The following is a 13,997-nucleotide window of genomic DNA, read 5'->3' on the forward strand; positions in this document are numbered from 1 at the left end:
AGAAAGATTTGAATTACAGAAAGTAATTTGAACCATTTTCCAGCTGAGGGGACCAGTATTTTATCTCGAATTACAGAAATATTCTAAAAACAGAGATTCGAATTAGAGAGAGTTACATTTTATTTTCAAAGTCATGCACCTAATAACGGAGATTTGCTATCTGGTTACTGCTATTAATTGTTAAGTCAAATCTTTTGAGCTGAACACCATAAGATAAGACAAGAATTCATTTCATTGGCTGACGATAATGACGTTCTTTTGATGACGCTTTTTCCATTTTTTGGTTGATCTTTTGTTTTTCTTCATTTCTGATTGGCTAATTTCCCAAATACATTATTCTGATTGGTTTAGACCTAACCAATGTGGAGGTGGATGTTGTCCTGGCTGGCAACGATCACGAAGAAACACAATGTGTATTGTTCCAGTTTGCCGAAACCCTTGTGGTGGAGGTGGCTACTGTTACCGCCCCAATTCTTGTAAATGTTTCGGTGGCCGTAACTTTGGATCTAGCTGTGGAGGTAAGCAATGTTTTCCTAATAATTTTTCTAAGATAACGCTAAAACCTTTCAAGATTTTTTTCTGAACAATATCAAGTATGGTTCCTACTGACTTGCTTGACTGCCTTTTGAAGGCAATGTGGCAACTTCAAAAGCTTTTAATTTTGTTAACCATCATTTTGTTAACAATTCTTCACATCAGATTCACAACATCCTCTTTGAAAAAATTACATACCGAAGTCAATCTGTCTCTTAGATCTCCGTTTGTTTTCCCTCTAAATCTTTAATTTTCTTATTTGAAGGACAACGCCGAGTTTGCCAATGCTTGAACAATGGGCGATGTAATGGAGCCAGCAACTGTGTCTGTCCAACCGGATTCGCTGGTCTCCGATGTGAAAAACGTAAGAACCCTTTACCATGAAGCTTTTCGAGATTTTGGCTTTCCCTAAGTCTTCACTTTGAGATTTCTGTAATTTATCAAGCTTTCGTCAAAAATCGAGTTCAGATACCACATTTTTTACAGTTCCACGTTATTTCATTAATAACCATTTATCTATGCTCGAATCTTAGAAAAATCAAAGCATTAAAACTCAAAATACAAAACGGTTTAACTAATTAAACAATGGCTCTGAAATCTTGGGCTAACAGTTTGGGTCTATTATCAGTATAGTATTGTCTTTGTACCTCTAAAATTCATTTAATAATATTTCTGATACTTCATGTGTTTTTTCCATTGTAGCAATCTGTCAGAAAGAATGTTTGAACGGAGGAAAATGCATTGGAGCAGAGAAATGTTCGTGTGCAAAGGGCTTTATTGGAAACCAATGTGAACGAGGTATAGTGGATCAATTGTCTACCAGTTTTCTTACTTTCATTGAGGCCTTAAACAATGTAAAATTTTCTTCCGTTGCAGACATGATTTCCGCCTCATTGAAGTATTTAAAAAGGCTTTTCCGTCTCAAAATTCTGCTAATTCACCAAAATTTCAAGAATTTGTTCTAATTTTCTGTGAAAATCCATTTTCCGTCTCAAACAAATAACCTTGCTTTTACCACTGCTTAGAATCGCATCTTTCTGGAAACTCTGAAAATTAATTTTATAGTGTGGTTAATACGATTGGTGACTATCAAAAAATTTCACACTTCCTAGTCATACCAGTCGGCAGTTGATCCCATTTGATAAAGCTTTGAAAACTTTGAAACTCTCGTTTAAAACACTGAATCACGTTTTCTTTTTCAAGACATCCGTGTTGGCGCATGCTTCACAAAGATTGAGAACAAACGTTGCAAGAACGCATTGACAGGTGTCAAATGCACGCGTGAATCGTGTTGTGCAACCATCGGGGCCGGCTGGAACATCCCTTGTCAACGTTGCCCCGAGAAACGAGAATGCAAACGAGGCTTCTTGAAAAACCCTAAAACAGGTAAGGTTCTTATTTTACATTTCAAAACTCTACGATAAGTTGAATCCCACTCGATAAATAGTTAATTTTTTAGGCTGCTGGATCAGCTCTGTTTTATATTTTCATGAAATCTGATTTAAAAAATGAAAAACGAACTCACAGCAAAATTCGGTGCTGGGTAAGATGGGTCACATTGATTCGTCGTTTTTATTTCCCAACTTTATGAGTGATTTTTTTCCTTCATCTCTGTTTCGGACAGACTTGCCATTCACATACTGTGAGACGTAGTCCACTATGTCTGGACGTGGCTCATTTGATTTATGAGACTGTAAAAGATCAACAGAAATCTAGCAAACTGAAACTTTTTCTTAGCAATGAAAAAAGGCATTGCAATAGACCTTATCGGAGTTTTTTAATTTTTCTAAAGTAAAACAGTGATGCATTGTGGGATTGTTTTGGAGTTATTACAATAGAAATCTCTCGGAAATTCCTCGATGGAATTCTATTGTAATATCCCCGAAACAATCCCACAATACATCGCTTTTTTAGAGAAAGTCAAAAACTCCGATAAGATCTAGGGATAGCTCCCTGTGCGCCGGCTTTGTTAAGAAAACCAACTGTTTATAAAAAACATACTTTTAATCATCAGGTTTATGCGAGGATGTCGATGAATGCCGACACATCCCGAATATCTGTTCGCTCGGTACTTGTGTCAATACCGTTGGAAGCTACAAATGTTTCTGTGGTGCCGACACACGACGAGTATATGTCGCCGACAAGTTTGCTTGCATTGGTAAGAAGATATTCTTTTAATCTAAAATTATTTTTAAGTCCGCTAAGTAAAGAGGATATTCTTTCAATTTGAAATTATTATTATTATCACGTCCGCTGCCACAAAATGAGCATTGTAGTTCTTCATAATTCGTATCATTTTACAAAAAAACTAACTTTCATAAACCCTGGACTGAGCCATATCCGCCACCTTTGCGATCGGAGTTTATTTTTAAAGTGGTACCCGCAAAAAAAGTTATTGCAGTGCTGCTACCATTAGGGTACCGCTTTCAAAAAATCTCCAATCAAATATTTTGCTTGGCCAGTGTCTCCAAAGCTTAGTGCTGTGAACACGGTGATTTCAACTATGAGGCAGTTGATATTCTCGGGAATCCCTTATCATTTTTCAACCAATATGCAAGACTCAACTCTATTGGTGATTTTATCTCTTATAAAGTAGTTGCAACTTTTAGACGGAAATTCGTCTAATTGAGTTTTCAAACCGAACCCCTGGCGATATCACTCTGTGCCTTGCGGGGAAGGATCTATTTGTTTTTCTGTGTTCGTTTTGGTTAGTAGTATACGTTCGTAATGTAATGTACTTTCTCAAATTATAAAAAAAATTTTGTCGTCCCAATAACATGCCTTGAAACTAGACATTTCGTAAAATTCATATCAACTACCAGGCATTCCCTCAAGATTAACCAAAGCTAGTTGCAACACTGCGTATATCCAGGGAGATGTAGAAAATATCATTTATGATTCCCTTTATTTCTTAGACGTGAATGAATGCCGAAACAAAGGACTTTGTGAATTCGGTAAATGTGTGAATACAGATGGAGACTTTCATTGCCAATGTAATGAAGGTTATGAACCAACAGCCAATGGAAAACGTTGCAAAGGTAGGGAGTACTTTATTGACCTTGGTTCGTTTTTAAATACAGTTGACTCTCTCTAATTCGACCTTCAAAGGACAAAAATTTTTCTTCGAATTAGAGAAAGATTTGAATTACAAAGAGTAATTTGAACCATTTTTTAGCTGAGGGGACCAACATTTTAGTTCGAATTACAGAAATATTTAATGACAGAGGTTCGAATTAATGAGAGTTGGCTGTATTCGCATATAGCTTGAAGTGTAGATTTTTAAAAGCTCGGATCTGTTTTCTGAAGATCTCTCTCCTGAAAGTCTTATTTGGTTTCAGCAAACTGTAAAAAAAACAGCAATCCCATTTTGTGATTTTTTTCCTATTATCTCATATTTGAGGAGACATTAGCCTTTGACTGTAAAAGGTTCGTTGTTTAGAGTCTCAGCTCTCTAATTATCCATGATGACGATAGTCCGTATCATTAAGAACAGAAGTGTGTTCGTAACCTTAGCTAAAACTAATATATTGACTTTCTACACAGCTATTGAAAGGTTGGGTCATTGCTACTTGAATGCAAACAATGGACAATGCAGTTCGCAAGCAGCTGGTGTGACCACAATGGATAAATGTTGTTGTGCAAGTGAAGCTCATGGTTTCAAGCTACTCAATGGAAATAGTTGCATCAAATGCCCAAAAAGATGCTCAGGTATAGTGGATGTTTACAATACAACAGTTGTGTTTTTCTTCTCGTTTGTTAGCTTCAGACTGCAAAATTATTACTAAACGTAAAACTTGTTTCCGAATTAGAATGTCCCTATTAGAAAGTGGCTTTGCGGTAGAATTCGTTTTTTCAACAACATTCATTTCTGTTTCGTCTTCTTTTCTTTTTGCTAAAAAAAGCATATCTTTAGACATTTTGTTTATCTTAGAAATAATTAATACCTTTTCTCGACTATAATTGGTTGGCCACATAGGATAAACAAGAACTAGTCTAAAAACTGTAATACGAATCATTTTCTCTCTACAGTCAATTACCGTGCATTGGCCTGTCCTGGAGACACCGGAAACATCGGGTGCGGTGGAGATGGAAAAGGTGGAATCGGAGATGGAAAGAAAGCCAACGTCACAGATGTTGTCGAAGGGAAGGGCGGAAATACAGGAGGCGGTACTACTGGCGGTGGTACTGATGGCGGTAATGGTAATACTGGAGGCGGTAATACGGGCGGTGGTGATGGCGGAAATGGCAAAACCACTGACCCAACCGACCCAACTACTGGAAAAGGTTAGATTCTCAATACGTGCAATTTCATAAAACTTCCAAAAAAACTTTTGATAAAATATAAATACAACGTTGCCTTTGGCTAAGTATAAAAGTCCCGACTGTCATTTTTGAAACTTTTAGGCTCAATTCAATATTCTTAACTTTTAAGCTGTTCTTCAAAATCTTCGCTTCATAAAGAATGACCTGCTCATCTTCTGAAACTTGAGATAGTTAGATTGTTTTTAGATCTTCGTTTTCTAAACTTTTCTTAAATAGTGGTCGAGAGAAAGCTTTAGAATTCCGGCGTGTTGGGGAAAAAAAAAAAAAAATCTGTTTCCAGGCTGCATCACACATTTTACAAATTTCTTGAAACTTTTCATTTTGTTTTTTTCAGGATCCAACAAATGTTCTGATAATCCAAACGCCTGCAAATTTGGCACCTGTGTTGACGTGGGAAACAACTTCCGATGCGATTGCAATGCTGGATTTATTTAAGCCGGACACTGCAGTTAACGGAAAGCGCTGTATCGGTTAGTCACAATTCTCTTTACTGATTTTTCATGATTTGGGGAAGGAATTTAGGGTTTTGCAGTTGTTTTTTCAAGTGTACTTTGAACAAATGTGATGTTGTGTTAGAGGCGTTACTCTCTTGTGAGAGTCTTTGTCTATCGCTTATCTATGTGTAGAATAGTGTGTCTGAGCTTCTGTATCCAGCTTACTAAAAACTATCTAAAAACAAGAATTGTAAGTTTGAGTTGTCTAGGTGTACTCGCTTAAAGCTTTTTTCTTGTTTAATAGTTTAAGTTACATCTATTACTAGTTATTCCTCAACCATAATTCTTCCAAAATTCAACCAAAATGTTAAACCTTCTTTCTTTTAGAAACTGGCAAATTTTCCCAATGTTTTGATCGTGATTCTTGCACTGTGCTGGCGAGTGGACGACAAGTTGAACGTCGAAGATGTTGTTGCGAAAAGCCTCACCGTTCTTTTGGCGATAGTTGTAACGCAAATTGTCCCGTCCGTGGAACAGGTAAATTGAGTGCTGCCCGTAGATCCAAATTTGTTTTCGCTTAAAGATAACGCAAAGTTCAATATACAGTAGAGTCTCCATAACTCGAATCCGCACGGGGAGCACAAATTTGTTTGAGTTAAGGAGATTTCGACTTATGGAATAAGGTTTATAAGGCATTTTTAACCAAGGGCCCACAAAACTTGTTTGAGTTTAGGAGACATTCGAGTTATAGAGGTTCGAAGAGTTAAAGGACCCCCTGTACATATAATGAATTTTCTGTGAACGGGATGGAACAGGCTTCGTAAAGCCGTGTACTTGTAATATCAACAGTTTGTTTAGATAGTCTTCTTTTTTTCCTTAACATAAACCATGCTAATCTTTTTGCCGACATTTATTTTAGTAAACAAAGCTTTCGTTTAAAGACAATAAAGTGCCCGAATCGACAAATTTACACTCAAGATCTATACCGAATCTTTTGATAAGGGGTTACTGTCATGAAAAGCTTTTTAATTTAATTTGGAATGCCAATTGTTCATGTCTTGTATTCTGTTTTTGTAGAGGAATACAGCAAGATGGGATGTGCCGATGAACCTACAACCGGAACTGGAACTGGAACCGGCACTGGAACAGGTGGAAGTGGAACCGGTGGAAGTGGAACCGGTGGAAGCGGAACTGGAACAGGAGGTAGAAAAGGTAGATATTGTGTTTCAAAATAGTATTAGATCCTTTTTCTTGCGTGTGGCTTGTTTGGTTTATCGTTTGAAATAAAACCTGTTACCCAATAATCTCCGAGCAGATTCTGATATTCCGCGCATGACACGTATTCACTCTAAAGGTCATGGCTCCGTTAAGAGAATTAGCTAAATTGAACTTTTTCAACGACACTTAGGATGAATATTAAATGAGCTTTTGAGCGCGATTATTAGCTAAAACAAATCAATTACACCAAAATCACGCGCCAATTAAAAGCATAAACATTAGAACCCAGTCGCTTTAGCTTTCGTTTTCAAGCGCGGTTTTGAATGTTTTGGTCATTGAAGTATAAGCCCGAATGGCTAGAATTGAATTTCCTTGGTAGGATGTGAAGCCAACAAATCCTACCAAAGTTGCGCGGCCTTGAGCGACCCGCCTGGTTTTTACATAAATGGCAGATTGAAATAAAAATTTACCGCTTAATTGCGAAAAATATATCACTCGAAAACAAAGGAATTGCTAGATTCAATCCGTCATCAAAAATAAAGCGTATATTTTAAGGCTTCACTTTCTCTTGCCTGAGAAAGGTTAGAGATTCGATTCTAGCCCTTCGGGCTTATACTTCATTGGTTTTGGTTGAACCACAAGGTCGGATTGTCACATTCGCCATACCCCTTTAGAGCAGAGCTTGGTATGCGCATAATGGACGATCTGTTTTGAGATTAGCTACACAACGTTGGGCTATTTGAAGTCGCGAATAAGATTTAGTTACAATCTTTGAAATAAATCATTTTAATTACTATAACATTTGCAAAACTAAATGTTACACGGGCTTTAATCTTAGTGACATGGACGCTTATCGAAAATATGGTGTTGACTGCGGTCGAACAAAAATGATAATATTTGGATCAGAGATTTTCGTGAATTACCCTGGAAATTTGACAACTTTAATTTCTTGGAATTTAGTGTGACTGATATTGTGTTTTCTTCCTGTACAGGTGTTTGCGATCAAATCGGAGGACTGTGTCAATTCGGTACATGTGTCAACACCAATGATAATATCGGATATACTTGCCAGTGTAATTCGGGCTTTGATCTTGTCAAGGTTGATAACGGATACCGTTGCCGAGGTAAGGCTTTGCTTACACTGAAAACGCTCTTCTCGAAATGTATAAAATGATTGCGATCCTTGTTTTCAATATTGTTGCCAAGATACTGCAATAACGTTAGATCTTGCAAGCGGTTGCGGTCTTGTATAAAAATTGAAAACAGTCTTCTAGGAAAAAATTTTAAATGTCATTTTAAATAATTATTTCATTTGAAAACGAGGCCTGCAATGTTATTGATTTATCTCGAGAAGAGTGTATTTTTCGTTTGATATTTCATTTGTTAGGAATTCTGGACCTGAAATGTTTTAGATAGTATGGTAGTTATATCCTTCTCCATCTTGTTTTGAGTAAATCAAACTAAAAAGGACTTTTGGAGAGGAAAGGTTTCCTATGAAGGACCTAGCATTAAAAAAGATAACTAAATTACATTCCTGCAACTCTTATATGAACGTTCTTGCTCTGGAAAAGGCCAATCCAAGTCCTATACCCTATAAAGTGATGATAAAAACTTTGCATTTCATAATTTTCAGCGATGACAACCAACGGCAAATGTTACGCCAAATTCTCTGGTTCATTCTGTTTCGATGAATTCGATGCACCAACGTCAAAGAGAGATTGCTGTTGTGGAAACCCAGGACGCGCTTTTGGAAACGGACAGTGTGAACGATGCCCTACTTTGAAAGAAGGTAAGATAATAGTTCCTAAAACAAGTTGTCATCACAACCCACATTCGTACAGTCCCGTACAGTTCAAACAGTTTAATGATAAGCTAGCTAGCACTAGAGGTTCCTGGCTCGAATTTTCGTATTTCTTTTCGTTCAGTATTTATAGATAGCCGTCAGGATTGCTGTGGCTACCAAAATTTTCAGAAATGTTAATTTTCTTTCAATATCATTCTCCCTCTGCGTTTTTTACCATATCGATGAAATGCATACAAGTGTGCTCAGCATAATAATACCCTCGTGTCAAAAATCCTGACCCACTGAAAAATTTGGCCAAAATTTGGTCCCGCTAGGATAAATACCTTACAATTCAGCCGCACTGGAAAATGACTTTGATTTCATCCTCGTTTAAATTCAATGTGAAAAATTGCACTCAAAAAATCATCTCAACTGATTTTTTTAGTTGGATACAATACAATTTCTATTCATTTTGATACAAAATTTTATACCCACTGGGATAGGGAGGAAAAGAGATCTGTGAGAAAAGAATCCATTGACGTTACCTGTGACATTAAACTTCTTTTCCTTTAGATGCATACTCCGCTCTCGTTTGTGACGATGATGACAGTGTGGTGAGTCAATCGAAAGGTGACAATAAAACCATCACTGAAATCGAAGAAAAATTGAAGAACAAAAACAAGAACGATACTGACGGTAAGATATTCCATAAACTTTAAAATAGGTAATCCATATAGTATGTACTCAAAAACTTTCAAATATTTGAGGGAGTCACAATGAAGTATAAGCCCGAAGGACTAGAATCGAATCTCCTTAGTAGGATTTGAAGCCTACCAAATCCTACCAAAGTTGCGCGGCCTAGCGCGGTCCGCCTGGTATAGTTTCACTTTTTCTTGCCTGAGAAAGGTTAAAAATTCGATTCTAGCCTTTCGGGCTTATACTTCATTGCTCCCCCCCCCTTGTACGCAGAGAACAATAGAAATGAGAGCCTCATACGCTAGACTTTTGCTAAACCCCCTCTCACCCTTCACAGCCTACGCATTATATGGATGGCCCCAAACTTAAGTTTGTTGAACAATACTAAAAAGACTAGCGCTGAGCATGAGCATTGTCAGCACAAAGGAGATATCGTTTGGACTATTTTTCTAGTCCCAGAGTCTTTTGTATGGTCGAGTTGTTCAAATCAGACCTTCGTTCTTATTGACGGCCAATCTTTATAGCTTAATAAAAAGAGACAATCAGGAAGCTGCCCTGATCGAAATTTTCTACAGTCTAAATAAAATTATTAGTTTTTTTTCTTTGATTAATTATGTATTTCGAAGTATTGCTCTTAATGTGAAAACCTCTTATCTTATTTTCCCAACGATGTATTATCAATGAGATTTTTACCATTTTGTGCACATGTTTTTTAAAAAATGTACAGGCCATGATTAATTTAAAAACGGAGGTTAGCTTGGGGCGAAGTAAACAGTGACGGACATTTTTACGATGTTGCCACTATTTTTTTGTCAACCGCCCATTACGGCTGTAAACCCCGCGCACATATATTTTTCCGCCTTTACTATCCCTCAAACAGAGGATAGCATAGTCTATTTATCCAATGTTTTAAACATCATCATAGGTGACAAAGAATGTTTTGACATTGACAATAAATGTACGAATGGAAAATGTATGTTGAGCGGTGGCAAAGATACATGTATTTGCAACAAAGGATACGCCAAGAACGTCAATAACGCCTGTGTCGGTAAGTGGGAAAATCTTGGTACTATTGATGTTCTAAAAGTCATAGTAATGTCCGAAGATAGGCGGAACACTGGCCATGAATTACAAAAAGTATGAGGATTTGATGGCTAACTGTGTCCCTAAAAGTGTGAATTTGACTTTATAAATTCCTTATTACGCACATAGTTAGTGATTAAACCCCTATACTTTTTTGTGGTCCACTTTGAATATTTGATTGTTTGTTAATACAGTCGAATTACCTTAGTATGAAAAGAATATCTATTAATTGGACAAAAGCACAGATATTTTCAAATTTGATAAATGATTTTAATTACCTTAAATAAGGATACTAATTTTCAAGGTAACTGATTTTTGCAGAAATTATTTTCGCGGTGCGAGGGTACTAAATTGGCTCATTTTTCGGAACTAATTTTCGCGGTCGAAATTCTTTCTAGGGGTATTTGAGGATTTCTAGCACAAATTGCATTTCTCGGAACTAATTTTTGCGTTAGACACTTGAAAATTAGTTCCTGCTAAAATTAGTTCCCTAAAGGTAATTTTACTCAAATGATTTCATTTTACAGACCAGAACGAATGTGCGTTACAGACAGGCTTATGTAACGGAGGAACTTGTCACAACTTCCCTGGAGGATTTGAGTGCAGATGTGGAAAAGGAAAGAAGGTCTCTGATGATAAACATGCCTGTCTTGGTAAGTGTGGAAGAAATCTTTTTTGACTTGTCTAATGGCATACCTTCCCTGTAGAAAATTCGTCAGTGAAAAAAATTATAAAAAAAATTCGTCGTCAAAAATATTCGTTGGTAAAAAAAATTGACTTTTTGGTGTCAACTTGGAACGGATTTATAGATGTTGTAGATTCTAAAATATTACAGATTAAATTCATCTATACTTTTGAAAGCTTGTAGTGGTTATTTCAGCTCTTTTGTATTGTGAGAATAAACTGTGAGAATAATTACAAAAATGATTCTCTTTCTAAAACCTTCAGATGTTGATGAATGCGACACTCACAATTGCGGTGTCGGTGGAAAATGTGAAAACTTCATGGGTTCATTCCAATGCCGTTGTTTCGCTGGATACAAAACTCATGACGAGAAAATGACTTGTGTTGGTACGTATGGTTTTACGTTTCTGTTCAACTCAATGAATTATTGAACTTAAGTATTAATTTTCCAACTATTTGGAGGGCAAATTAACTGACGTTTATATGTCATAGTAAGCGTGGTCATTAACAAAACTGTATCTGACATCTTTGATCTTTATCCTAATGGTAGCACTACTCGACGATGCAGGTCAATTTATAGTTTAATGAATTTTTCTGTTTAACATTTCTTTTACCCATGTTGAGAAGTGCTTAGCGTACCACTTTTAAAGAAACTTTGTCCGGGAAATCAACTTCTCCACAGGACCAAAACATCAAAAAATTTAAAACAGGAAAAAATTTAAACCATTCCCCGGAATAAGTGAGCAAAAACTGATCTTATTGGCATCACACTTTAGGCAGATACCCTAAAATATCTTAAACTTTCTTCTTTTTTTCCGGAAAATTTGAAAATTTGAAATCAAAGCAAGCCAATTCTCTAATCTTCTTCTTTTAGATCTTGATGAGTGTACTGAGAAAGAGAATGCGTGTCCAAATGGAGGGAAATGCCGTAACACTGAAGGTTCTTTTGTTTGTGAATGTCCCAAAGGTTTCAAGCAGAGTGATGATGGAACTTGCGTTGGTAAGTGTCTTAAAAATCCTTCTTTATCCTACAAGGTTGTTTACTATATTCCCAACGATACAACTTCACTCTTATTTTTGTAGTCTTTTTTCATGCTCGCTATTATGGGAGCAAACTTACGAATCTGTAACACCCCTGTATCACAGACCCGCTGGGACTCTAGCCCCGCTGGAAAATTTACCAAAGATTTTTAAGCATTAAGTTTCGAATGGGGATGAAATCAAAGTCAATTTTTTGGTGGGGCTGACATTCAAGGGTTTTTTTCCCACCGGGGACGAAATCACACTTCAAAACCATCCCACTGGATTTTATAATCTTGGACCGATAGGAATTTTTATCCCCACTGAGAAAAAAGTTCCACCGGGGCTGTGACACAGGCGTGTTTTGTAGAAGCGATCAATCATGCAAATCGAACGTTTTTTACGGAAGAAACGTAACTTAACAAATCATGAAGACCTCTCTAGAGACCGACTTTCCAAGTGAAACCGTAGATTCAAACATTTGATTTTGTAACTTTCCTTTAAAATGACTCAATAAAATAACTCCTTAATCGATTTTTTGCCCTTTCCATTAATTTAGGAGCTTTTAAGGGCCAATTGACTACCAATTCTTTCGATGTTTTATTCTTTCAAAATTTCATTCTTTCAAAATTTCATTCTTTCAAAATTTCATTCTTTCAAAATTTCATTCTTTCAAAATTTCATTCTTTCAAAATTTCATTTTTTCAAAATTTCATTCTTTCAAAATTTCATTCTTTCAAAATTTCATTCTTTCAAAATTTTATTCTTTCCAGACATCAATGAATGCTCAGTCGATCCAGACACCTGTAAAAACGGACATTGCGTCAACACCGATGGAACTTTCCATTGTCGATGTAATGCTGGTTTCGAACTAGCTGACGATAAGAAATCATGCAAAGGTATGTTATTGGCGAATTTTATTTATTTGCACTTTTTAGGACGGTGGAGTAACTGAAATGATTAGGAATAGCCCTAAATAACCCGCAATTCTGACCTGCAAAATCGAGGACGGTAAAAGTGCCGATTTTCCTCAGTCAATCAGGATGTAGACCAAAAAAGAACCTTGCCATCTCCGTCGTTGGCAAACACACATTATTAATTTACTATTCGATTAACTCAAAGAGCAATGACAAAGTGGTCTAGAGCATCAGTATCGATTTTGAAGCTCGGCTGTCCGTGGACCCTGTGAAAACAATTAAAAAAGTATAAGATTATAGCTGGGCTATTCACGTAAAATATCGTATTTAAGATCTAGCTAAATGTTTTCTTTGTTTACTGTACGCAACTTGTCTCCGGATTAAGTCTATACTTATGCTACAAGCAATAAATTGTAATAATTGTAACGTTGTTAGAATATTTTTGAAATCTTCAACAATTGCTTAATTTTAAAACGTTTTTATTTTGCACTGAACGTAGTTTTTTGGAGCTTTATTTCCTTTAAAAATTAAGTTAGCTGCTCCTAAACTTCTCTTCGCTACCTTTTGACACTCGAAGAAAGGAATTTCCTGAGACACTAACCTTTTCTAAATTTCTATTCCAGACATTAACGAATGTGAAAAGAATAAGAACTTATGTTACGGTGGAACGTGCGTTAACGGCGACGGTAGCTTCCGATGCTCGTGCGGCGACGGATTCAAAGTCGATGAAGATGGAACTAAATGTATTGGTAAGTAAACTGAGTTTTTGTTTTTTCGGGAAAATCAAGGAGTTTTCAGGTAATCGGTAGACTGGGAATCCAGTCGTTTATAACGTTTTTGTTGAAAGCGGGAAATTTTTATGTCGGGATATGGTTAAAATAAACGACTGGGCTAAGGTGGTTTCCGTAGCTTACGGGAGTTCCAGCAGGGCCCGCAGATTTCTGCGGGGTGAGAAAACAATCATATACAACAAAATACATAAACAAATAAAAATTTCAGCCAATGAGAATTTCTAAGTGAAAGAAAAAAAAACAAACCAAAACAAACCAACAAGACCCCCTGAAAATGTTATCCAAAAACATGAAAAAAGAGAATTTTTATGAAAAGTTTGTTGTGCACAAAATATTCTAGACGACTATATTGATGCTCCTGACAAGTTTTCTACTTCCTATTTTTTACTGAGTTAAGTCGTCTAGCATGCTAGACTAGGTAATCGGGAGATTGCCCGTTACAGTCAACTCTCAATGTAGTTCTAACTTCTATCATGCGAATGTTACTTTTAAATTCGAATGCTAGAATATTGGT

At 36.5% G+C, this 13,997-nt stretch overlaps 1 protein-coding gene across 1 annotated transcript in view; it reads left to right on the top strand.

Annotated features, from left to right (window-relative positions):
• LOC136813030 (fibrillin-1-like) overlaps positions 1–13,997 on the top strand; it is a 54,268-nt gene that overhangs the window by 4,651 nt on the left and 35,620 nt on the right. Inside the window, 21 exon segments of the mRNA XM_067069540.1 lie at positions 352–518; positions 800–898; positions 1,237–1,332; positions 1,738–1,920; positions 2,549–2,692; positions 3,450–3,572; positions 4,078–4,205; positions 4,207–4,242; positions 4,564–4,818; positions 5,192–5,327; positions 5,679–5,828; positions 6,369–6,503; positions 7,502–7,633; positions 8,143–8,298; positions 8,866–8,988; positions 9,914–10,036; positions 10,599–10,724; positions 11,020–11,142; positions 11,630–11,755; positions 12,549–12,674; positions 13,316–13,441. Coding sequence (XP_066925641.1) covers positions 352–518; positions 800–898; positions 1,237–1,332; positions 1,738–1,920; positions 2,549–2,692; positions 3,450–3,572; positions 4,078–4,205; positions 4,207–4,242; positions 4,564–4,818; positions 5,192–5,327; positions 5,679–5,828; positions 6,369–6,503; positions 7,502–7,633; positions 8,143–8,298; positions 8,866–8,988; positions 9,914–10,036; positions 10,599–10,724; positions 11,020–11,142; positions 11,630–11,755; positions 12,549–12,674; positions 13,316–13,441 — 2,813 coding nt within the window.

This window comes from Clytia hemisphaerica, unplaced genomic scaffold (genome assembly GCF_902728285.1).
Source record: "Clytia hemisphaerica strain Z4C2 unplaced genomic scaffold, Clytia hemisphaerica genome assembly, whole genome shotgun sequence".
Taxonomy (NCBI): domain Eukaryota; kingdom Metazoa; phylum Cnidaria; class Hydrozoa; order Leptothecata; family Clytiidae; genus Clytia; species Clytia hemisphaerica.